This window comes from Caretta caretta, chromosome 1 (genome assembly GCF_965140235.1).
Source record: "Caretta caretta isolate rCarCar2 chromosome 1, rCarCar1.hap1, whole genome shotgun sequence".
Lineage (NCBI taxonomy): Eukaryota > Metazoa > Chordata > Testudines > Cheloniidae > Caretta > Caretta caretta.
Window position 1 is genome coordinate 3,289,271 of NC_134206.1, and position 24,352 is coordinate 3,313,622.

At 50.0% G+C, this 24,352-nt stretch overlaps 1 protein-coding gene and 1 pseudogene across 1 annotated transcript; both read left to right on the top strand.

Moving 5' to 3' along the window:
• The first annotated feature begins 8,475 nt into the window (after positions 1-8,475).
• Positions 8,476-10,600, top strand: LOC125642159 (olfactory receptor 52D1-like; annotated as a pseudogene).
• Positions 10,601-17,246: 6,646 nt separating this feature from the next.
• On the top strand, positions 17,247-20,478 carry LOC125642489 (olfactory receptor 51I1). Its single transcript, XM_048863998.2, has 2 exons — positions 17,247-17,295; positions 19,065-20,478. Exon 2 carries the CDS (start codon positions 19,100-19,102, stop codon positions 20,033-20,035), a length of 936 nt encoding a protein of 311 aa, XP_048719955.2. The 5' UTR covers positions 17,247-17,295; positions 19,065-19,099; the 3' UTR covers positions 20,036-20,478.
• The last annotated feature ends 3,874 nt before the right edge of the window (positions 20,479-24,352 follow it).

The following is a 24,352-nucleotide window of genomic DNA, read 5'->3' on the forward strand; positions in this document are numbered from 1 at the left end:
ATTTTTAAAGTTTCTTTATTAGCTCTTTTGAGTCACCCTGGGCGTAGGGTGCTGCAGGGACAATCGGCGTAGCCCCTGGTGGTCCATCGGGTTAGCATGCTCTTCCTACCATGCCCTACCGTCCTCTCTGGCTGACAAAAGGAGAGGCATTGACGGGCATTGGAAGGGTCACTCTAAGCACTGCTTGTCACCCCCACTCACTTCCCTGTCCGTGCATCAGGGACATGCATTAAAGCAGGAAATCCCCTCCCCAGCTCTCCCACACGGAGTGACTGAGAGCCAATATATCCATATGGCTATAGACAGGATCAACAGCCATCAAATTAAAGGGAACCCTCAGCTCCCCAGCAGGGCTTCTCGCAGGGTATGAAACACTCAGCCCTGGCCAAGCCAAGCAGCAGCAGGGAGCTTTCTGAAACAGCTGTTTGTCATGACGTTCTGAGTTCCAAACACTGGGAAAGACCGTGGGGCCAGCCCCACACTGGCCCCGGCTTCATGCTGATTATTCCAGCACAGGACACCTGAGCCATCCTCTGCTAAAAGCTACTTAGAGCGAAGGTTTCAAAAGTGTCCACGCATTTTGGGTGCCTCCGTTTGTGGATGCCCAAGGTGCAAGGTGTGGAGCCTCGTCCAAATATCTTCTAATCAGTTCTCTGCAGGTTCCCACCCTCATCACCATAGTAACTGAGCACATCCCACGTGCACATTAACCAACACAACCAATGCCTGGCATATGCAGTTTGTCCTTTTTCTCATTTTCTCCCCCGGGGGAGAACCGTTTGGTTTTGGTTTTCAAATGCCCACGCTGCTCTGTGTTTCTGTTACAGAAGGACAGTCAGAGAAGTGCACCTCCAGCTTGGAGAGAAAGTTGGGGAGGTTTGGGATGGTCCTTAGTTCCTCGGGGAAATTGTTCCACGGCCTGACACTGTCCCCTGAGAAAGCTCGATCTCCTGCATGGATGAGTTGTATGCTTATGGCAGAAAGGGTCATTGTGTTAGGGGAGTGGAACTGTTGGAACAATTTTCACCCTGGAGCTTTAGCTGGTCTTTTATGTATGCTGGGCCAAAGCCAGGATAAGGGCCAAGACCTGAGTTTGACTCAATATTCTCTGGGGAGCCAGTGCAGAGAGCAGGTCCGATGCGAGCACGGTATCCTGTGCTGCAGGGTTCTGTACCTGCTGGAGTTTCCTGAGTGCTTATGGCTTCATGTCCAGGTATATCGCATGGCTGTAAAACAGACGAGAAGGGACAAGGTGAGCACATCTGAGGCCACGTCCTTGTCTGCTAGGTCGGGATGGAGTGCAGTAGACAACTGCAGATGGGAGAAAGTGCTCCTTGCAGATGTTGTTACATGAGAGCGTGCTGTAAGCAAAGACCCCCGTAGCACTCCTGAGCTGCAGACCGAACTGCCCCGTTGTGGGTGTGTGCTTTCAACCAAAGCACACTGCCCCGTGGCTGCAAACTCTTCACAATTCTCTGCCCGCCAGCACCACCTCTGTCTTGCTCAACTTCAGCCAGCTGTTCTTCATCCAGGAGCGGCTCTCGTCCAACCACTGGGCCACCTGAGTGGTAGCAGTGTGGTCATATGCAGGACAGGTAGAGCTGGGTGTCATCTGCTCATGGCAGGCGCTTGAGTCCATGTTCCCTGACCCCCAGTTCACTCAGTGGAGACATGAAGATGTTGACGAGGACCAAAGTGGGAACTGATCCTTGTGGGACTCCACAAGTGAGGGGCTTGTGGTGGAGGTGCAGTTTCCCATCACTGCTCTTTGGATCCATCCCTCCGGGAAAGACTCAAACCATTTTAGTGCATTCCTCTGGCCGCCTGCCACCTCTCTGAGGTGTGTCAGCCGTGTCCCATGGACAGGCCCAGGATGGTGAGAATGGATGTCTGCCCTCTATCCTCTGGCAGGAAGAGATCATCCTTCTGTGTCCTGGCCTGAATCCAGGTTGAACCAGGTCTAGGACATTAGCTTCAGTCAGATGAGACTGTAGGTGTCAGCCTTTAGCTAGCTTCTCTGTGGCCTTGCTCTGGAAAGGGAGGTTTGAGACAGGGTGGGAGGTGGCTAGAACCGATGTCTGCAGGGTGGGTCTCGTCAGCGTTGACTGAGCGATGGTGTGTTTGAACGAGGAAGGGAAGATTCTCCTCTGAATGAGGCATTGGCTGTCTCAGTCAGAAGAGGTGCCATCTGCCAGGAGTGGCGAGGGCCAAATTTCTAGGAGTTGGTCTGGTACCCTGTTAGGGTGTCCAGAAGTTTGTGGGGAGAAAACGTGCTGAATTCTGGCAGGGCAGGTGGGCTGTTTAGTGGCCTGTGGATGGAGAATAGCTCCATGCCATGTGAGACGCTTTCCTCAGTGCGCTTGATCTCACTGGCGATGAGAAGTAGGATGAAAGCTCTGTATGTGCTAAAATGATGTACACACACCCTAGCAGCTTCCTGACTCACAGCTGATTAGACCTTTGTCCACTGCAGAACTCTTTTAAATGTTCTCAAGCATGCACAGCCTCAGAAGAAGACACTGGGAAGTGCAAGTCTGAGGGACACTTCGTATGCAAGCTCCTTCGCTGGAGGTTTTCTAAAGGAGGCTGGAGCCATCTGACTGGGATGGTTTAGACCCAGCCAATCTTGCATCTTGGCAAGGGGTTAGACTAGATGACCCTGGTGGTCCCGTCTAACTCTGTGGTTCTGTGATTCTATGAAACTTAGATACACCTCTTTTCTATATAAAACAAGCCCTTTAAGTTTGGGATTCTAGATTGTAAGGCCAGAAGGTACCACTGTTACTTATCTACCTCTCGCTTTCTGCATAACACAGGCCAGCGAACACCCCTGTCAGGGTTCCTTCCCCACTCTGAACTCTAGGGTACAGATGTGGGGACCCACATGAAAGACCCCCTAAGCTTATTCTTACCAGCTTACGTTAAAAACTTCCCCAAGATACAAACTTTGCCTTGTCCTTGAACAGTATGCTGCCACCACCAATCATTTAAACAAAGAACAGGGAAAGAGACCACTTGAAGACGTCTTCCCCCAAAATACCCCCCCCCAAGCCCTACACACCCTTTCCTTGTCCATCCTACCCAGTATCCTGACTTTCTACAGTGGCCAATGCCAGGTGCCCCAGAGGGAATGAACAAAACAGGGAATCATGCAGTGATCCATCCCCTATCGCCCATTCCCAGCTTCTGTCAAACAGAGAGTAGGGACACCATCCCTGCCCATCCTGGCTAATAGCCATTGTTGGACCATTCCTCCCTGAATTTATCTAGTTCTTTTTTGAAGCCTGTTATGGTCTTGGCCTTCACAACATCCTCTGGCAAAGAGTGCCACAGGTTGACTGCGTGTTGTGGGAAGAGATACTTCCTTTTGTGTGTTTTAAACCTGCTGCCTATTAATTCCATTGGGTGACCCCTAGTTCCAGTGTTACGGGAAGGAGTAAATAACACTTCCTTATTCACTTTCTCCACACCAGTCATGATTTTATAGACCTCTGTCATATCCCCCCTTAGTCGTCTCTTTTCCAAGCTGAAAAGTCCCAGTCTTATTAATCTCTCCTCATACAGAAGCTGTTCCATCCCCCTAATCATTTGTGTTGCCCTTTTCTGAACCTTTTCCAATTCCAATATATTGTATGATTTATCTTAAGATAGACAGACACACAGATAGATAGATAGGTAGATAGATAGATAGATAGATCTAAGAGAACTTCCCCTGTATGGTAGCAAGTATACATCCTTATAAATCCCCTTGATCTTTATGCTTCATGTGACTGATTAAAAACAAGAGCTGTGGCTTAAAATAATAAGCGCTATTTCCCTCAGCTCCTGACTTCAGTTTCCAGGCACTCGTAGGATTATGCGGAGTAGGGCAAGGCGCTATTGTCCTGCTACTCCACCCCAGCCTGCAGTTTCAGAGCAGGGGTAGCAATCGCTGCATCCACATACTCGCCTCTTCCTTTGGGCAGGCATAATGCCCCCCGGAGCCCCCGTCTCTTCCTACCCACCCCTTCCCAGCTCCGCGTGGCTCCCAGAGCAATAGCAGAGCCCAGAAACCAGGTGTGGGCTGGAGAGATTGCCAGGGTGTCGCTCCCAGGAGGGGGCGGAGGAGGAAAGGCAAGGCAAGCCAACCGCCCTGCACATTTGAAACTCCCAGCTCGTCAGTGGGTCTCACCCTGACCATAAATGTGATTCCTAGCCCGTGGCATCCTGGCACAACTTACTGGTTTCTTTTAATTATCAAACATTTTTTGGATTTTTTTAAACCAGTTCGTGAAATGACTCTTTGCAGACAATCAGCTCCATAGGCTTTATAAATGAACGGGCCTGATTCTCCTCTCTCTTACCCCAGTTTTATGCCAGTATCCACGGGGTCACGTGAGCCTCGCACGGGGGAGACCCAGGACCGACATATCTCAGCTGGAATGCATGTCAGTGCGTGCGCTGCGGCAGAGTCAGATCCTGCCAGCCCCCGCCCCCGGAAGTGGGAGACCACAGTACAAGAGTCACTTCCCATCAGCGAGAGCATCACAGGGACACCCCACGTGTTGGCTCTGGCTTCCAGAAAGAAAAGTCCATTTTATCTGCCCACCCCTGAGCTGGCAGAGGACATGCACCAAAACAAAAACACCCTTAAGTCACCGATCAGGCTCCCCAGTTGGGTTTATGCAGCCTGCCGCCTCCACGGCATTAGCCCCAGCAAATGTAGCTTAATTGCCCCAGCATTTGGGATCAGGCAGCCAGCACCTGCCAGCCTTTTAACTACCCCTCCCTACCCCAAAACTGGGAGGGCTCTTTTTATCTACTTCCCCTCTGGTCCCGTCAGGCCCGACTCTGCTTTCTTCAGAAGCCAGGTGGGGCATGTTGAGGGTTAACCCAGGGCAGTTACCCGCTGCGTTTTCTGGCCAGCTAGTGGTTAAGGCAACCTCAGTGATTCCCAGGTGTCAGGAATGGCTGATGCTCCTTTGAGTCCCAAATGAGAGTGAGGAAGGAATTGAAACAAACAAATGCTGCAGCACACACAGACAAAGAGAAAGAAAGAAAGAAAGAAAGAAAGAAAGAAAGAAAGAAAGAAAGACCAAACCGAAGACAAGGCGATCCTTCTTACTCTGTTCATACCACATGCGTGCTGAGAGCCATACCACATACAAGACAATGAGATATGGGCCCAGATCCACACAGGTACTCCCACACCTAAATCCCAGATTTAGGCACCTTAGTCCCAGTTTTAGGCCCCACTGGGATCCACAAACACCTGCTCAGCTGTCACTGAACTCTATAGGCTCCTAAACTCCCTTCGTGCCGACATTTATGCTGTGAACTTTCCCTAGGAGCCTCTGTTTCTGTCTCTGGACACAGGGATTGCTGCCCGCCTCTAGGCAGCTGGACAGCTACCTATCCCGCCTACACCCCAGTGCACTCCACGAACCGGGGAAGATAGGTGCTCCCCTGCCTTGCTCACCCGCAGGGCCCAATCCAATGCGTTTGCTCAGAGGCCACCTAACGGGCTGGGTCCCATTCAAAATCTAGACAGAGATGCTGCCAGTGCCCAGCTTATAACTTTTAGCTAAGTGGTTGGGGCACCCACATGAGATGCAGGAGATGCAGGTTCAGTTTCCCCTTCTGGCTGAGAGGGAGCGAGGATTTGCACTGGGGTCTCCCACCTCTCAGGAGGTGCGCCCCGACCACTGGGCTCTGGGATAGGCTGCTATGGGCTCGCTCAGTCTCTCTCCCAGTGAAGTTGTTCCACGGTGTATAAATAATTAGTCATTAGAGCTGGGGGACCAGATCCTGGGTCTCCCACAGCCCCTGTGGATGTTGTTATAATAATTGGGCCTACAACCTTACCTGAAATGTGAGCTCAGCTGTAAACCATACGTGGCAGTTCACAGGGTGCAACAGTGACCCGTAATAACAAACGTTGATGGGAAAAGGTATGACAGGGAGACAGAAAGATTGAATTAGTACAAACAAAAAGGTCTCCTTATGTAACTCAAGGACGGGGTAAAGATTGTGTCTGGTAAACAAGAACAGTGGGGGACTGGAAATTAATGACCCAAAATTATGTCCGAAATTAGGCCTAATTGGTGGGCAGAACAATGAGGGGAGGGGCTGTCCTGCCCATCACTACCTCTCTAGGTCCTTAAGGAAAGAGACTGGGGGACGGGAAATTGGCCACAGGAGCAAGTTTCACCATCATGTCTGCCACCCCAACCATCTCTTGGGACCCCACCATCCATCTCTTGGGACTGGGGTCCTGGTTCCAGGGGAGTCAGTGGCAGAACGCCCACTAACTCTGCGGGGACCCAGCTCTCCGCCAGCAGCTGGGCCGGTCCAGTGGCTCGGGGTTAAGGTGTTCAGCTTTGATCTGAAGTGTGGGTTTGAGTCTCCCTTAATTTTACACTAAAAGGCCCCCTTTGGTTCCCTCAGCACAATGGGGGCCCACTCCGAAGGCAGCTGGCCCGTCACTCCCTTGGGTACTGATGTGTGTTAACCCAGAAGCCTGAGGAGCCAGTGGCAGGGGTCCCTTTGGCTCCAGACTGCCAGCGTGAGACCTGTGCGGATAACTGGGAACTTGGCTATCCTGTATCGGTGTCCCATCTGTGTGGAGACGCTGGCCCTGCGATGGTCCGTGCTCCCTGCTTCTCAATCCATTGTCAGATCATCTAGTCTGACCTCTTGCACTTCACAGGCCACAGAGCCTTGCCCGCCTGCTCCTGTAGGAGACCCCTGACCCTTCTGGCTTCAAAACCGATGAGTGTATGAGACTGGCTAGCCACCCAGCCATGCCCCAGGGCTAGGGAGACCAGATGTCCTGATTTTATAGTGACAGTCCCGATTTTTGGGTCTTTTTTCTTATATAATGACAGGTTTCAGAGTAACAGCCGTGTTAGTCTGTATTCGCAAAAGGAAAAGGAGTACTTGTGGCACCTTAGAGACTAACCAATTTATTTGAGCATGAGCTTTCGTGAGCTACAGAAAGCTCATGCTCAAATAAATTGGTTAGTCTCTAAGGTGCCACAAGTACTCCTTTTCCTTTTTCTTATATAGACTCCTATTGCCCCCACCCCCTGTCCTGCTTTTTCACACTTGCTTCACCCTGGGTCACCCTACCCAGGGCCCCCTGCCACTGGGTCCTCAGGCTGCTTGGAGTGGGGTGATGGGTAGCTGGATTCGGGGGGGGGGGTGGCCAGACCCTCAGGTACCCACAGCCACCAGGATGCTCGATGGGCTGGGCAAGGCAGATTCCGGTTCCTCCTGCTGAGGTTCCACGCAGGGCTGGCGGGTTATCGCCCTTCCCAGGGTAGATGCTCAGGGGCCGGCGCTGTCCTGTACGGAGCTGCTCTCTAAGCTGTTCCAGAGTCCAGCTCAGCCTCTGACAGACCATGGTCTGGGAGGAATAAACAGCCCCAAGCCGGAGGGTTGAAGTTAAAAGACCTGTGCCCAGGGAGCCATCAGGGCTCCTGGTAAAGTCATGGGTTGGCATGACAACGATCTGAAAGAGTCTCGAATGGGGAGGAGATGTTCGGGGCTGAAATCAGTGATTAGGGACTATCAGTGGCGGGAGGGGGCTGCCCCTTCTTGGGCATTGTTTACTGGGGATCAGCGAGTGGGAGTAAGGGGGATGGATGAACTGGAAGGAACAAACTTTCTCATCATGGCTGCTGCCATCACCCCGGTCTCCTGGGACCCTGGTAGGATCATGCTGATCCTGAGAGACGTCCTTTCAGAGACTGGGCCAGAGAGAGAGACCTCCGTGACATTACCAGGGCTGGCTGGAAAACAACGATTCCAATGGCAAAATAGGTTTAAATCTGGTTTCACTCTGGTGCAGAACAAAAGTGAGCCCTTTAGAAAGTGTTCATGCTCCCCCCCCCCACCCCCAAAAAACACCAGGCAAAGAGCACAAGCAAGAGAGAATCGAATAGCCCAGCGGTCAGGGCTCTCACCTGGCGTACGAGAGACCCAGCTTCAAATCCCTGTCCTGGATCAGGGACTGTAAAGGGGACAAGGGCTATTGCTACATGCAGATTTTTTTCTTAATACTTTACATTTCAAGTGTGTTAGCTGATTTTCTTGGTGTCTGTCTGTCCTTAACAGATGGCTTTGAAGATTTGTAATGGTGGTTGTTACAGTAGGAATAAGCCAGTGATTACTTGACTCAGAACCTCAGACGTGCTGAACTAAGTAATAGTAAAAAAGGGCTTTGTTAACATTTTATCCCTTGGGGGGCCCAGACCCACCCCTTCTCAGTCCAGCAGGGCTGCCCTATGCACTGCGTAGAACGGGCACACGGTCAGCATTGAAACCAACATCGGCATAGGCCCCCTGGTATTTGCATGCCTAGGGAGATACCACACCTGAGAACAGGACAATCAAAGGGATGCCAGGTGTGCAGGTACTCCAGAGCCAAGGGGAGTGTAAAGGGAGAGGGAGCTAGGAGTGAGAAGGTTAATTTGCTTTGTTGTTGCTCTTAGGGCCAGACTCAGGGGACCAATCTCAAGCCCAATGGATTCGAAGGACAATGTATAAATCCTCCCTGATCTCCAACAGCTACAGACCCTGAGTGGTGCTGGGGCTCCGTCTGCATTTTGCTGCACTTGTCAGGGGAAAATACAGCAGCCCCTGACCTGCCGGTGAGCGCTTACCCCAGCCACGCACAGGTATTTATTATTACTCGGCTCATAGCCGGAGATACTCAGACCGGCTGTACACCGGAGGCTTAACTAGACAATTGTTTACTATTTGCGGGAGGGGAATGTTATGTTTTTAATCTTCCTTTACGAATTAAGGCCCTGCCTCTGAAATCACATGTCTAAGGAACTATGCCCACTTCCCATTGAACTCAGTGGAAGTGCACTCATGTACAAAGTCGCTGATATCTGTGAGTTTAGTCGGGGTGTTAATCTCTATGTGCCTCATGAAATGAGGATGGTAATACTGACCGGCCTCCCAGGGGCGTGGGGAAGATAAAGCCATACGCAAACAGGAGGAGCGCAGATAGCAGGAGCCCAGAGAGGTACCTTGGCAGAAGCGTTTCAGCAATAAGATTATCTTCAACTACCAGCTAAATGCGAAATTTCTCCTCCTCTTGATCTTGCAGGGAGCAAAATTTTCGGAAGTGGCCTAGGACACAGGACGCCTGCCATGTCAGCTATCAACAGTACTGACATTGGCTCACACCTCTTCATCCTGATGGGCATCCCAGGGCTGGAAGCGGCCCACATCTGGATCTCTGTCCCCTTGTGCTCCATGTACATCGTTTCTCTGCTCGGGAAAACCGGGGTGCTCGTAGTCGTACTGGTGGAGCGAAGCCTGCAGCAGCCCGTGTACCTTTTCCTCTCCATCTTGGCTACCTCGGATCTCATTCTCAGTTCCACCACGGTGCCAGAAATTTTGCTCATGCTCTGGTTCAAGGCTGGGGAAATTGCTGCCTGTCTCACCCAGATGTTCTTTGTCCATGCGTTTTTTGCTCTGGAGTCGGCCATCCTGCTGGCCATGGCATTTGATCGGTACGTTGCCACCTGTGACCCCCCTGAGGTACAGAGCTGTAGTAACAAAGCCCCTGGTAAGGAGAATAGGGGGAGCAAGCATTCTCAGGAGCGCGTGTGTGGCCCTCCCATTTGTCTTGTTCCTTAAAAGGTTACCACACCATGGTCACCACATCGTCCATCACACCTACTGTGAGCACATGGGCATAGCCCGGCTGGCCTGTGCCGACATCACAGTCATTATTGTGTACGGTTTGATTGTCCCTTTCTTAGCCATAGGGTTAGATACTATCTTTATCTCTGTGTCCTACGCTCTGATCCTCAGGGCCGTCTTCCGGCTTCCCTCCAAGGACGCCCGGCGCAAAGCTCTTCGCACCTGCGACTCCCACTTCTGCATCATATTAATATTTTACATACCAGCCTTCTTCTCGTTCTTAAGCCATTGCTTTGGGCGCAGTGTCCCCCGCCACATCCACATTCTTCTCGCCAACCTCTACATGCTGGTTCCACCCATACTGAACCCCATCATTTACGGGGTGAAAACCCAGCCGATCTGGGCCAGGGTGCTGAAAACATTCGATCCTCAAAGGTGCAGCCCCTGAAAACTCTCCTGGAATTTTCAGCTGTCTGCTCAGAGCTGCTAATTCCTAAACTGACCTCCTGGCTATCACAGGCCCTTATATTTCACCCGCTTACCCCTGTGTTAAGCCCAATTACTTGAGTTTCATTAATCGTTTTGAGAAAGGATCCAGACCTGATTTGTAGACCGAAAGAGTAGAATGCACCGCTTTCCTTGGCAGTTTGTTTCAATGGTGAATTGCGCTCCCTGTTACAAATGTATCTTCTGGTTCATATTCTGAAGATCCCACTGTTTTATTGCCAGGGTTAGTAACCTCTTTGTGCTGGAAGAGGTTAGAAAACAAAGGCTAAAGAAAACCCCTTTTCCCAGTGACCGGGGATACCAGTGTGTATAGGGCTGCTGAGCTGATGTCCATGACATCCAGAGCACCTGCATTACCTGCATGAAATGGATTCAGGATTACACTGCTGTCAATTAGAGCAGGGTTTGGCCCAGTGTGGTGATATGTGTGTGACAATCACATATGCCGGGTCCCTGCACGGGGGGAGGGGGAGGGGGAGGGGGAGGGGGAGGGTTCACCCGTAGAGCTTGATTGTAGCTGGAGTGGATGGGAACTGGGTAATATCTTTCAATAGTTTGCGTGTCCTCTAGTCTCTTCCCTGTCAAAAGCCAGCAGAACCCTGCTGGGGCGGCAGGGCCCAGAGACAGCTGGTCTGGTGTGTTCGCACATAGTCAATAAACGTGGGGATCTGGAAGCCAGCTGTCCAGGTGGTTTCCCCGCACTCTTCGTGCTGCATAGTGAGCCAGGGCTGGTGTGTGGGGCACTGCAGTTCAGCGTGGCCTCGGGCCGGGGGTGGGAGGGGGGAAGCAGCCACCTCTCTGCAGCAGATGGGGTCGTATCCACTCCCCCCATTTTGGGGTGGAGTCCGCACACTCAGAGTCGCACAGGCACCGTGACTGTGTCCACCAGGGCAGAAAAACTTCTTGGTGCCAATGAAGGGTTTCATGGGGAGGGAAATACAGGCAAGATGGTGGGATAACGCAGCTGCATTAACACATGTACTTTTGTGATCAGCATTTACCCCCACACGCATGCCAGGGGTTCTGGCAACCACCTCAGAGCTCCTTTGGTTCTACCATGCTTGGCTTCTCCTGTTTTTACCCTGCCTGTCTTTGGCAGGACACAACTGAGAGTATCAGTTCACTCCTCCCATTAGGGTTAGACTGCTGAATTGAAATTAGTTTGCAAACTGGATACAATTAACTTAGGCTCGAAGAGAGACTGGGAGGGATGGGTCATTACACAAAGTAAAACTATTTCCCCATGTTTATTCCCCCCACCTCCCACTTTTCCTCAGATGTTCTTGTCAACTGCTGGAAATGGCCCACCTTGATTATCACTACAAAAGTATCACTACCCCCGCTCTCCTGCTGGTAATAGCTCACCTTAAGTGATCACTCTCCTTACAGTGTGTATGGTAACACCCATTGTTTCATGTTCTCTGTGTATATAAATCTCCCCACTGTATTTTCCACAGTATGCATCCGATGAAGTGATCTGTAGTTCATGAAAGCTTATGCTCAAATAAATTTGTTAGTCTCTAAGGTGGCACAAATACTCCCTTTCTTTTTGCGGATACAGACTAACACGGCTGCTACTCTGAAACCGAGTTTACATAGGAGCTGTTACCCCATGTTTGCTTCCTTTACTTGTTAATTGTGCTTTTTCCTATGGTTCATCAATTGCCAGCTCATCTAGCCGCCCCCCCTGTGTAGCACAAGACTTAGACTCTCTCCTCGCAGTTCCTATGTCAAGCGCCTCAGTTCTCTGGCAACTGCAGCCCGCGCTTAGGAAGAATCCCCAGCGGAATACAAAGATTCCCAGCGCTGGAGAATTCTCAATAAACTGCTCCAGTGGTTGGGACCTTATTTTGTGTCTGAATTTGTCTAGCTTCAGTTCCAACCACTGGCTGGATCTTGTTCTGCTTTGTCTGCGAGACTACAGAGCCGCTTACTCCCAGCAGTGTCTCCCCCATTCAGTGCTTGGGTTCATCTTATTAAGTCTCTCACTGTGGGGCAGGTTTTCCATGTATAGAAGCAAAATCTCTGTCCTTTGACCCAGGGCTGTCAGGGCTTGATTCAAAGACCCGTGAAGTCAAAGTACAGACTCCCGCTGACTCCACAGAGGTTTGGATCGAGCCTTTACATCCTTTACAGAGAATGCAGGTGCCGAGCTGCTGCATCCGTCATTCAGTTCTTAGCCAGCAGATTAGGGCATTTGTCATTCAGAAGAGACCAGAGCCCCTTTGACGGCTAGTGCTTTTCCTTCAGTTCTCCAGTCTGCATCCAGAATGAAATCGCTGTCACCTGTTTATATGGTTCTGAAATTATCCACGGTTGTTTCCGATCCTTGAAAGCAGAGCCCCTTTCAGTCTGGACATTCTAGTCTTATACATCCCTTTTTCCGAAAGCTTCCCTGTGCCGATAATGGAGCTGGAGGTTACACTAAAATACACAGTTCGGTTTCCCCCCAATTTTTCACACATGTAATATTTATTCAGTGACCAAACAATCCTTTTGAAGGTTTGCCCTGCACACTTTCCAAATACCAGGAGATGAAGTTGCACTTTGGAAGAAAAGGAATGGGGTTTATGGGGTAGAGACTATAATTCATTTCTATAGTAAAGTGCATCATATGTATGCCTGGTGGCATGTTCCCAGCATGCCTGTGCTGTGACTCGAGGCAGAACAGGGAATCCTCTGGTATATCTTCCATCTCTAACCCTCCTGTAAATCTGCATTCAGCTAGCTTAGGTTTGGGCTTTACATACATTTGTTTTGTTGCTCAGTTGTACATTTCCTTTTCACCACTTATTGTTCACTTGTTCATTTTAATACAGATTATCCCCCGTATACCACGTCATCTTTCAACAGCACCAGCGCGGCTCCTTCCACATTCATCCTGATGGGCATCCGGCAGCTGGAAGCTGCTCGCCTCTGGCTTTCCCTCCCTTTCTCTTCTATTTACATCAGATCACTTGTAGGAAACTGCATGTTTCTGTTTGTCATAAAACACAGCTCCAAGCCTGCATGAGCCCATGTGGGCTATTTCCTTTCTATGCTGGCTGTCAGCGACCTGGGTTTGTCTCTGTCCATGATGCCAATAGTGCTGCGTATATTCTGGTTTAATTCCGGAGCAATTCAATTTGATGTCTGTTTTGCTCAGTTTTATTTTGCTCTTTCATTTCCCTTCCTGGAATCTTCGGTGTTTCTGGCCATGGCCTTGGATAGATATGTCACCATCTGACCCCCTCTGAGATACGCCTCCATCCTCACCAGCCCAAGAATAGAATCATAGAATCATAGAATATCAGGGTTGGAAGGGACCCCAGAAGGTCATCTAGTCCAACCCCCTGCTCGAAGCACGACCAATTCCCAGTTAAATCATCCCAGCCAGGGCTTTGTCAAGCCTGACCTTAAAAACCTCTAAGGAAGGAGATTCTACCACCTCCCTAGGTAACGCATTCCAGTGTTTCACCACCCTCTTAGTGAAAAAGTTTTTCCTAATATCCAATCTAAACCTCCCCCACTGCAACTTGAGACCATTACTCCTCGTTCTGTCATCTGCTACCATTGAGAACAGTCTAGAGCCATCCTCTTTGGAACCCCCTTTCAGGTAGTTGAAAGCAGCTATCAAATCCCCCCTCATTCTTCTCTTCTGCAGGCTAAACAATCCCAGCTCCCTCAGCCTCTCCTCGTAAGTCATGTGTTCCAGACCCCTAATCATTTTTGTTGCCCTTCGCTGGCCTCTCTCCAATTTAGCCACATCCTTCTTGTAGTGTGGGGCCCAAAACTGGACACAGTACTCCAGATGAGGCCTCACCAATGTCGAATAGAGGGGAACGATCACGTCCCTCGATCTGCTCGCTATGCCCCTACTTATACATCCCAAACTGCCATTGGCCTTCTTGGCAACAAGGGCACACTGCTGACTCATATCCAGCTTCTCGTCCACTGTCACCCCTAGGTCCTTTTCCGCAGAACTGCTGCCTAGCCATTCGGCCCCTAGTCTGTAGCTGTGCATTGGGTTCTTCCGTCCTAAGTGCAGGACCCTGCACTTATCCTTATTGAACCTGATCAGATTTCTTTTGGCCCAATCCTCCAATTTGTCTAGGTCCTTCTGTATCCTATCCCTCCCCTCCAGCGTATCTACCACTCCTCCCAGTTTAGTATCATCCGCAAATTTGCTGAGAGTTCAATCCACACCATCCTCCAGATCATTTATGAAGATATTGAACAAAACCGGCCACAGGACCCACCCATGGGGCACTCCACTTGACACTGGCTACCAACTAGACATGGAGCCATTGATCACTACCCGTTGAGCCCGACAATCTAGCCAGCTTTCTACCCACCTTATAGTGCATTCATCCAGCCCATACTTCCTTAACTTGCTGACAAGAATACTGTGGGAGACCGTGTCAAAAGCTTTGCTAAAGTCAAGAAACAATACATCCACTGCTTTCCCTTCATCCACAGAACCAGTAATCTCATCATAAAAGGCGATTAGATTAGTCAGGCATGACCTTCCCTTGGTGAATCCATGCTGGCTGTTCCTGATCACTTTCCTCTCATGCAAGTGCTTCAGGATTGATTCTTTGAGGACCTGCTCCATGATTTTTCCAGGGACTGAGGTGAGGCTGACTGGCCTGTTGTTCCCAGGATCCTCCTTCTTCCCTTTTTTTTAAAGATAGCCAAGATCAGAATAGCTAGTCTATGCAGATGCATCTTAGCAGCATTCCCCTTACTCTTTCTGCTGAGGGGGTCACCGTTCTGTAGGTCCCATGAGCCCTCTCATTTGTATTGTTTGCATCAAGATATGATCAAGCTGGTGTGTGCCGATATCCCATTCAATAGTACGTAGGGCTCGGCTTTAGCCATTCTCATAGTGGTGCTAGACTGTTGCTCATTGTCTTGGGACGGTTAAGGCGGTCTTGAGCATTGCATCCCAAGAACATCTCACGGCTTTAAACAATTGTTTTTTCAATATTTTCTCTGTCTTCCTATGATACAGTGCTTTTTCACACATGTCCTGATTTTATAGTGACAGTCCAGATTTTTGGGTCTTTTTTTCTTATATAGACTCCTATTACCCCCCAGTGGTTTGCTTGCCTACAGTTCACAGTTTCTGCAGACATGGGAAGGTTCCATGTGCTATAACAATTATGATCTATAGGCCAATGCAGAAGATTGAATATGCACTTGAATTCCCTTATATTGTGCCTCTTCTGTGTGGGTGCAGATATTATTGGTCACCATTCATATTTAATCATTATTAATGTCAAGTTAGATAATTTGGGCCATGTCAATTTATGCCCCCTGAGGATTTGTATTTATAGATCATAAAGCTTTTTCTGTTCAGTCAGGAGGAAGGAATTTCAACTACACAATGAATGAACTAAGTATACCCAGAAGAAACATAAATGTAAACAGATCAGTTTTATTTATTACAAATCTCCCAGCCTATAAAGTGAGTTGAGGTGGTGAACACGTGGGATTGGGGCGGAGGGGCGGGGGGGGAGGGGGGGCTAGCAGACACCAGCTAATAGTGCGTCTTGTGCTGTATCCGTTAGGACCTGGATCCAGAAGCATTCAAGAACATTTTAATCTAGGTTTCTCCTTTTGTGTCACCATTTCATTGATTAGGAAGCCAAAGGGCGCAGTGTGATCAGCCAGTTTGACCTCCTGCATAGCACACCCTACGGGGCTGAATCTTGTGATTCCTGCACTAGTGGATGTTGTTCTTCTCTGCTATGGATTTGACACTATCACTCCCAGTAACTAGAACTGCAGCAGATCTTATTTCCACCTTGAATTTGGCTAGCTTCAATTTCCAGCCATTGGACAATGTTCTGCCTTTGGGTATGTCTATATTGCAATCACAGAGTAAGACGAAAGCTCGGGCTAGCTTTAATCTAGCTATTTTGTGATGGTAGGGGCAGGGCTCAGCAACCATGGGGCTCACTTCCAGTTTATGTTCCTAAAGCTCATGCTTCAGGGCTCCAGCCAGCCCCCTGCAGGGGTCAGGAAGGGATTCTCCCTCCCCCAATACATTCTGGGTGTTTTTAATCTCCTTCCCCTGAAGCACCCGAGATGGTCACAGCTGGAGAGTGGGCACTGGATGGGGAGAGCTGGGAGTCTGAGGTGGAACTAATTGCTCTCTCTCTCAGAGAGACCAGCTTGCATGCCTGGTTCTTGCTCACTTGCTCTGGGTCCGACTGTCATATGTAGGGTTGGGAAGGACATCAGATTAGCAGGGACCTTGGGGCTTTTTCGCCTTCCTCTGCAGCGTGTGTGGGGGGGTCACTTGCCAGGATTATCTGGGTATCTCTCACTTGTTCAGTTCCCTGCCATTGTGGGGGCCTCGTGCCCCTCGGTCTCTCCTGTGCGCCGCTTGGGGCCCAGTCTCCCGAGGGCTGGAATACTTTGGTCTCACTTCAGTGGCTGAGTTCAGCATGCGGTGCTGGGTGGGGTTCGTGGCCTGTGAGTTACAGGAGGTCAGACTCGCCTGAGGCTCTCTGACTCAAGGAAACGAAGCTGCAGGCCTGGCACACTGGGTAGACACGCCCAGGGCCCCCCAGCACAGACATGCACATTACCGTAGCATCACTGCTCCCAGACCCAGCACTAGCCAGGTTGAAGCTAGTTGGGGTATGTCCAGGGAGCCGCAGCCATACCCCGTGATGACAGCGCGGCCCTCCTGGCTGGCAGCGGAAAGAGGACCCCGTAACATGATGTTCAAACTCAAGGGGGTTTTAACTGAATCTTCATTCATGGCAGCTGATACATTCATGGCCAGGTTCCCAGCTCTCCCCGGAAGCAAGAATGCCGGTGAGAGCCAGGGGCTTGCGCGAACATCAGCACCCCTGGCGTGAGCACGAAACCAGCAGCTCTGCCGTCTACCTGTGTGTCATGCTGGGTAAGGCTGGTCCCAGAGTAAGTTCCATGTGCTTCTGAGTTAATCGTTAACTCCCCCCTCGCTTTATTCCCTTCTTTAAATACTTGTAGACATTCCCCACTAATGGAACGGTCCCCAAATGACTTTCATTAGTGGTCCATTAAAATTACCCTTGCGCTGCGAGCCTAGCGGGCGCACGCTTTGACCAGTGAAGCCTTATGCCTGGTAAAGAGCAGGTCTGTCTGCTCCCGCGGCCCTGCGTGTTGCTGGTGAGTAGGCTGAAGGGGTACTAGGCGAAGGGCGAGGGGCGGCTGGTTGTGCTCAGCAAAAATGTCATTGCCAGGCAAGTCAGTCGGGCAGGTGCTCTTTTAAAAAACTTTCCGCTCCCAAGATGCACCCGACGGTGCCGCAGCTTCAGACATTCCTCCAAGCCTGTTAGTTCCTTGAGAGATCGGGGGGGCCTCTGTGGCACAGGGCGTCGGAGCAGGAGCGTTCACAGCATTTACCACACTGGAATCGTCTTATGGTTTATTGTCCCAAATGGCAACGACACCAGGACAGAGGGTCTTAAAATGAGTCCTTGTCCTCCTGGCCCTTGTGCAACCTGCTGGCACCCGGGAGACCGAGCATTGAGTGAACCTGGCCCCCTGCATATGGAATCTTATTTCAGGCACGGCCGCAATCTAGCAAGAGATTTCAGACTGGAAAGCTGCCAGTATCCATGTGCACAGCAGGAAATTGGAGACATGCTGCAAGGCACGCCTGGGAAAGTATGGACCATATGCGTGGGATGCATGTGCCCTAGTGCACACATGTGATATGTACTATAATAGGCCCTGATCTTGCAATCACGATGCAATCGCTTGCAATCAATCAGATCCTACTGACTGGACCCCCGTTGCCTGTGTGCAGCCCATTCTAGGGGGCTCGGCAGGAGCCTGTCTGCGAGGGTCTGATTGTAGGACGGGCACCCAGAGACCCTTCACTTAAGAGCTGCCCTGCATTTGCCTCATGTGATCTCCCAGTGCGCTTGTTTCACATGCTGTCGGTGTGATAGGTGTGGGTGAGAATGGACCCGCACAGGGCAGGTACCTGCTTCTTTACCTGGCTGCCTGCTTAGATTTAGGGCACATTTTTCATCTCAAATGTTGCTTGAAAAATCTTGGGTGGGGCAGAGTTTGGGGGTGGGAATTGCCCTGCAGGGATTCCCTTGGCTCAGCCAGGGCTCCATCCTGCAGGGTGCAGAGCCTGCAGGCCCCGAGCCCTCAGAGCAATGAAGCTCAGGAGTAGCCCCACTGGAGGGGAGCGCTTTGCTGGACTGAGCGCCCAGTGACTCTGCCCTCCCTTGCGCCTAGCAAGGCCTGGCCCTGGACTTGTCGCCCTCATCACGAAGAGGGGTTCCTGAAGGCCAGCGGCGGAGCTGGCGTGGCAGGGGGCTGGCAGGGATGAAGTCAGGTCTCAGATGCTGTATAAGGAACATCAGACAGACAAGATGGGGGAAGGAATATCTTTGACTGGACCAACTTCGGTTGGTGAGAGAGACGAGCTTTCGAGCTCACACAGAGCTCGTCTGCAGGCCTGAAGGCTTGTCCCAGCCTTGCAGAAGAGCTCAGTGGGAGCTCAAAGGCTTGTCACTGTCTCTCACCAACTGGAGTGGGTCTGATCGAAGATATTCCCTCCCCCACCCTGTCTCCCTCCTGTCCCGGGACCACCCCGGCTACAGCACCGTGTCAGGTGTGCCGCGGGTGCGTCGGGGATAGCAGCCATGGGAACGTATGGGGCCAGGTACAATACTTCCGAATGAACCACACTTGACACAGAGCTGAGAACTGCAGCCTGTCTTTTAGGTGAAGCTGGTCCCTGGAAGTAACGATTACCACCCCGGTATATTATTTGTATCATGGTGGCGCCTGGAGACAACTGAGAACAGGTAAGAGCTGTCAGTGTGACTAAGGATTTGTGGTACAGGGGCCCTGCACTGACCTTTCCTCTTCTCTAATCACAGGGCAACTCACGGGTTCATTTTACATTTACACAGGGGATTGGAGCTGACCGGGACAGCGACTGCTCATCATGACAGATTTCAATAGCACCAACTTCCAGCCTGCAACGTTCCAACTGTCCTGGTTCCCGGGCCTGGGAGCTGCTAATCACTGGATCTCGATCCCTTTCTGTGTGTTCTACGTCACCGCCATGGTAGGGAATTGCACTGTTCTCTGCATTATCTGGAAAGACCGGCGTCTCCATCAGCCCATGTATTTGTTCCTTTGCATGTTGTCGATCAACGACCTTGGTGTCTCGCTGTCGACCCTGCCCACGGTGCTCAGCACCTTCTGCTTCGATGTCACAGATGTCGCATTTGACGCCTGCCTAGCCCAGATGTTTTTCATTCACTCCTTTTCCAACATGGGGTCAGGGATTTTACTGGCCATGTCGTTCGATCGCTTTGTCGCCATCTGTGACCCACTGCGCTATGCGGCCATCTTGACCAACCCCAGGATCGTGAGAATCGGGCTGGCCATTGTGATCAGAAGCTTTGGTGTGGTTTTACCATTACCCATTCTTATTAAACGCTTACCTTTCTGCCATGCTAAAGCCCTCTCCCACGCCTACTGTCTGCATTCAGACGTGATGAGGCTGGCATGTGCGGATATCACCATCAATAACATCTATGGCTTATGTGCTGTTCTCATTGTCTTCGGAATAGATTTGTTGCTTATTGTCATCTCCTACATTCTGATTATGATAACCATCTTCAGTCTTGCCTCTGGGGGGCGGCGTCTCAAGGCCCTGAACACCTGCGTCTCCCACGTCTGTGCTGTCTTAATATTCTACATTCCGATGATCACAGTCTCTATCATACACAGGTATGGCGAGAACTCCCCGCCGCTGGTCCACGTTCTGCTGTCCAGTGTTTACCTCTTTGTGCCCCCTGTGATAAACCCCATCGTTTACAGTATAAAAACCAAGGAGATTCGAAAGAGCATCCTCAAAATGTTCTCTAGGTAACTATCCCAACCTGGGTGTGAGATGGTTTCTGGTGTATATCTCTTTGGTTTGCAAGAGGATGGATGGATGGGTGTCTTAAAGTTTCAGAAGTGGCTAGTGATTTGGGGGTCTTCAGTTCTGGGGTACCAAATTGGAGGCACTGCAAAGGGCCTGATTTTCAAAAAGGGTTGGGCATTTGTTCTCTGAAAATCAACACTTTGAAGACATCTCCGATTGGGCACCTAAAAATGGAAGCAACCAAAATCTCATATCTCATTTGAAACTTTAGGCCATGATTTCTCTATCGGGTGGTTGGCTGAGCATGAAAAAAGAGAGGCCACAAAGTCTGAGATTAGGTGGGTGAATTGTGGCCTTTCGGGGGATGTTTGTTCTCTATTTTATTCATTGATTATGCACAATTCTTTGTACGACGCAGGTGGTGTTAAACTTGAATTGACATTGTATGACTGTTCTAGACTCGTTCATATTTGGAGCTGGGGGATATTGCAAATGTCTTATAAATAAAAGCAATGCAAATACAATAATAATACAGCAAGACCACACCAGCCATTCCAGCAGCAGATTCTTATCTGGTCTTTTTCCCAGCAGTACCAGAGTCAGTGCACCGTTGCTTCTCCATGACTTTCAATCTAACATGGGCCGAGCTGTTAACATTTAAGAAATCAGCCCTGTGTATTACACAAATAAATTAACATCCAAAGTGCGGCACTCTCCCCAACGGCACGGTCTGTTCTCTTTTAGTCCCCACAGGTATTTAAGTTGAAGGATGCTGCCCCTTGGCATCAACGTCGATCTCATCTCCCTGCCTGGTGTTAATTACAACACATTCAGGGCCAGACTGTGGCTGCCCGCTCCGTGGGCTTGATGGTTTTCAACCTAGCGCTCCCTCGCCAGAGGCAGTGATAACATGCTGGCATGCTGATAAGTCAGTGCAGAGGGCTGAGAGCCCCTCCGGACACTGCTCTGCTGCAGATCCAAGGAAGGGCTGGAATAACTACCCAGCCTGGCTCAGTGACGATGACAGCCTCAGTCCTGGGCGGGGTTGCGTTGACCGCGCCCCTCTATGCTAGTCCCGTGCTACCATGTCGTTGGACGGAGAGAGAAAGGTTTAGACAACGAGCTAGTGGTGCCCGTGGAGAGCTGGGGAAAGTGATGGTTTGGGGAGTCTGTTTTGCAGCAGACACAGGGCACTGGACTGGGAGCCCGGAGACCTGGGCTCTAAAGCTCAGCTCTGCCAGTGACTGGCTTTGTGACCTTGGGTGCGTCTCTTCCCTTCTCTGTCTCGCTTTCATCTCCCCCACATTTGTGTGTGTTAGGGCAAGGTCTATCTGTTACTTTGTGTCTCTCACTGCCTAGGACCTCAGGGGGTGGGAACCAGGCACTAAAAATAAACAACAAGACTTTAAACCCCCATCTTAAAATGGGGCTTGGGAGCTCTGCACACAAAGGGCTGCAGAGCCGGGCTGAGTCTATTACCGTGCACCAGGCCTTGGGTGCTAGGGGTGAGGGACCCAGTCTCACATGCAGTGCATCCAGACAGCCACATTCTCACACCCGCTCTCAAAGGTGGGCTTTGGAAAGGGCTATAGAGGGGCCACCCCCACCCCGGAGTACCCAGGATCCAGGTACTCCGCAAAGCTGCTCGCACACACACGCACAGGGTGCCTAAGATGCCCCATGGGTGCCCTTTACACCTGCTTTGTGTCCCTTGTGTGGGTGTGGGTGGGGGTCTGTTCCTATTCATGGCTTCTTTCCATCCAGAGAGCCAGACTTGTACTTCCCACTCTGTGACCCATGGTTCACAAGGTATCGTGCTCCTCCATATTTGCCTCGTCTCTAGGACACCATGTGGGCTCCCCTCCCCTTTATTCTCACTGAGTATCCAATAGTCCGTGTGGGTCCCAGCCATGTTGTACTGGGTGTGATCCAGGGTAACTGTGTCTCTCTAGAGAGTAGATCTGCGGTCACGGGTCACATGGGTATGTAACCTACCATTTAAATCAGCTTCTGTACCAAATGACTGGAGGATAGCTAATGCAATGCCAGTGTTTAAAAAAAGGCTCCAGAAGCAATCCTGGCAATTTCAGGCTGCTAAGGCTAACTTCACCACTGGGCAAATTGGTTGAAACCATAGTAGAGAACAGAATTCTCAGACCCATAGATGAACACGATTTGTTGGGGAAGTGTCAACTTGCCTTTTGTAAAGGGAAATCATGCCTCACCAATCTACTAGAATGCTTTGAGGGTGTCAACACACATATGGGCAAGGGTGATCCAGTGGATATCATGGACTTGGCCTTTCAAAAAGCCTTTGACAAGGTCCCGCATCAAAGGCTCATAAGCAAAGTAAGCTGTCATAGGATAAGAAGCAACAAGAAGGAAGGTCCTCTCATGGATCAGTAACGGGTTAAAGACAGAAAACAAAGGGTAGGAATAAATAGTCAATTTTCAGAAGGGAGAGAGGTAAATAGTGGGGTCCCTCAGGGGTATGTACTGAGATCACTACTGTTCAACAGATTCATAAGTGATCTGGTAAAAAGGGGGAAACAGTGATATGACAAAGTTTGCAGATGATACAAAATTACTCAAGATAGTTAAGCCCAAAGCTGACTGTGAAGAGTTACAAAAGGATCTCTCAAAACTGGGTGACTGGGCAACACAATGGCAGATGAAATTCAATGTTGATAAATGCAAAGAAATGCACACTGGAAAACATAATCCCAACTATACATATAAAACAAGAGGGTCTAAATTAGCTTTTACCACTCAAGAAAGAGATCTGGAGTCATTGTGGATAGTTTTCTGAAAACATCCCCTCGATTTGCAGTGGCAGCCAAAAAAGTGAACAGAATATTGGGAACCATTAGGAAAGGGATAAATAATCAGATATAAAATATCATATCGCCTCTATATAAATCATGGCATACGCACACCTTGAATCCTGAGTGCAGTTCTGGTCACCTTATCTTAAAAAAGATATATTAGAATTGGAAAAGGTACAGAAAAGGGCAACAAAAATGATGAGGGGGATGGAACAGCTTCCATCTGAGGAGAGATTAATAAGACTGGGACTTTTCAGCCTGGAAAAGAGACAAGCGGGGGGGGGGGGGGGGGGGGCAGGGTTATGACAGAGGTCTATACAATCATGACTGGTGTGGAGAAAGTGAATATGGAAGTGTCATTTACTCCTTCCCATAACACAGAGACCAGGGTCACCCAATTAAATTAATAGGCAGCAGGTTTAAAAAAAAGCATAATGTAGGACTTCTTCACACAATGTACAACCTGTGGAACTCATAGCCAGGGGACGTTGTGAAGGCCAAGACTATAACAGGATTCAAAAAAGCACGAGATTTTTTGGAGGTCAAGATGGGCAGCGATGCAAAACCATGCTCTGAGTTTCTCTAGCCCCTGCTTGCCAGAAGCTGGGAGTGAACGACAGGAGATGGATCAACTGATAATTGCCCTGTTCTGTTCATTCCCTGTGAAGCACCTGGGCCCTGGCCACTGACACAGGGCAGGATACTGGGCTCGATGGAACTGGTCTGACTCAGTGTGTCCGTTCTTATTTTCTATCGGGGGTAGCCATGTTAGTCTGTATCCACAAAAACAACCAGGAGTCCGGTGGCACCTTACAGACTAACCAATTTGAATTTGTTAAATCTGTTCATCTTTAAGGTGCCAGGGGACTCCTCGTTATTCTTATTTTCTGATGTTTTCATGTAGGATAATGGATACAAGCAACAAAAGCCACAGGGCTCTTGCTACTGTATGTGACCTCTTTGCCTGATTAGCCTGTGTTCAGACTCAGCCTCCAGTTGAGTTCCCAGTGGACTTTGTGACCTCCAAGGAGCTGCTGCAAGGATACAGTGTAAATACTCTCCCGTGCCTGGCAGTCTGTGGTGTATGCTCCAGGCAGGCTAGGTCTGGAGGCTTTTTTCCTCAGTGGCGAAGATTTTCGTCACGTCCACCCTGGTGAGTCAGCTGCAGTTGAGAGAAGAGGGCTGATTACCTGACACCCTCTATTTTGAGTTTTACGGGGAGATATGCGTCCAATAAAGCTTTAAAGAAGTTTATAATCAGGACACTTTTAAAATTGATTTCACCGTTTAGCAGGAGATAACCTAGGTGCCTAACTCTCATCTCCACTTCTGAAATTCTGTCCCTTACTTGTTAGTTGGCTCTGGACGATTTTCCTCCTGGACAGATCGGATGAAACGCAGCATGGTCAGCGAAGCCCCGCGTCGCTCTGAGACAGAAAAGCAGGCAGCTGGGGAAGGGGCAGGGTGGATTTTTTTAGATGAGTTTAAAGCCTGA

What these genes read in the sequence shown, in the direction of transcription:
- LOC125642489 (XM_048863998.2), top strand. Translation starts at nt 19,100, where the DNA reads ATGACAGATTTCAATAGCACCAACTTCCAGCCTGCAACGTTCCAACTG.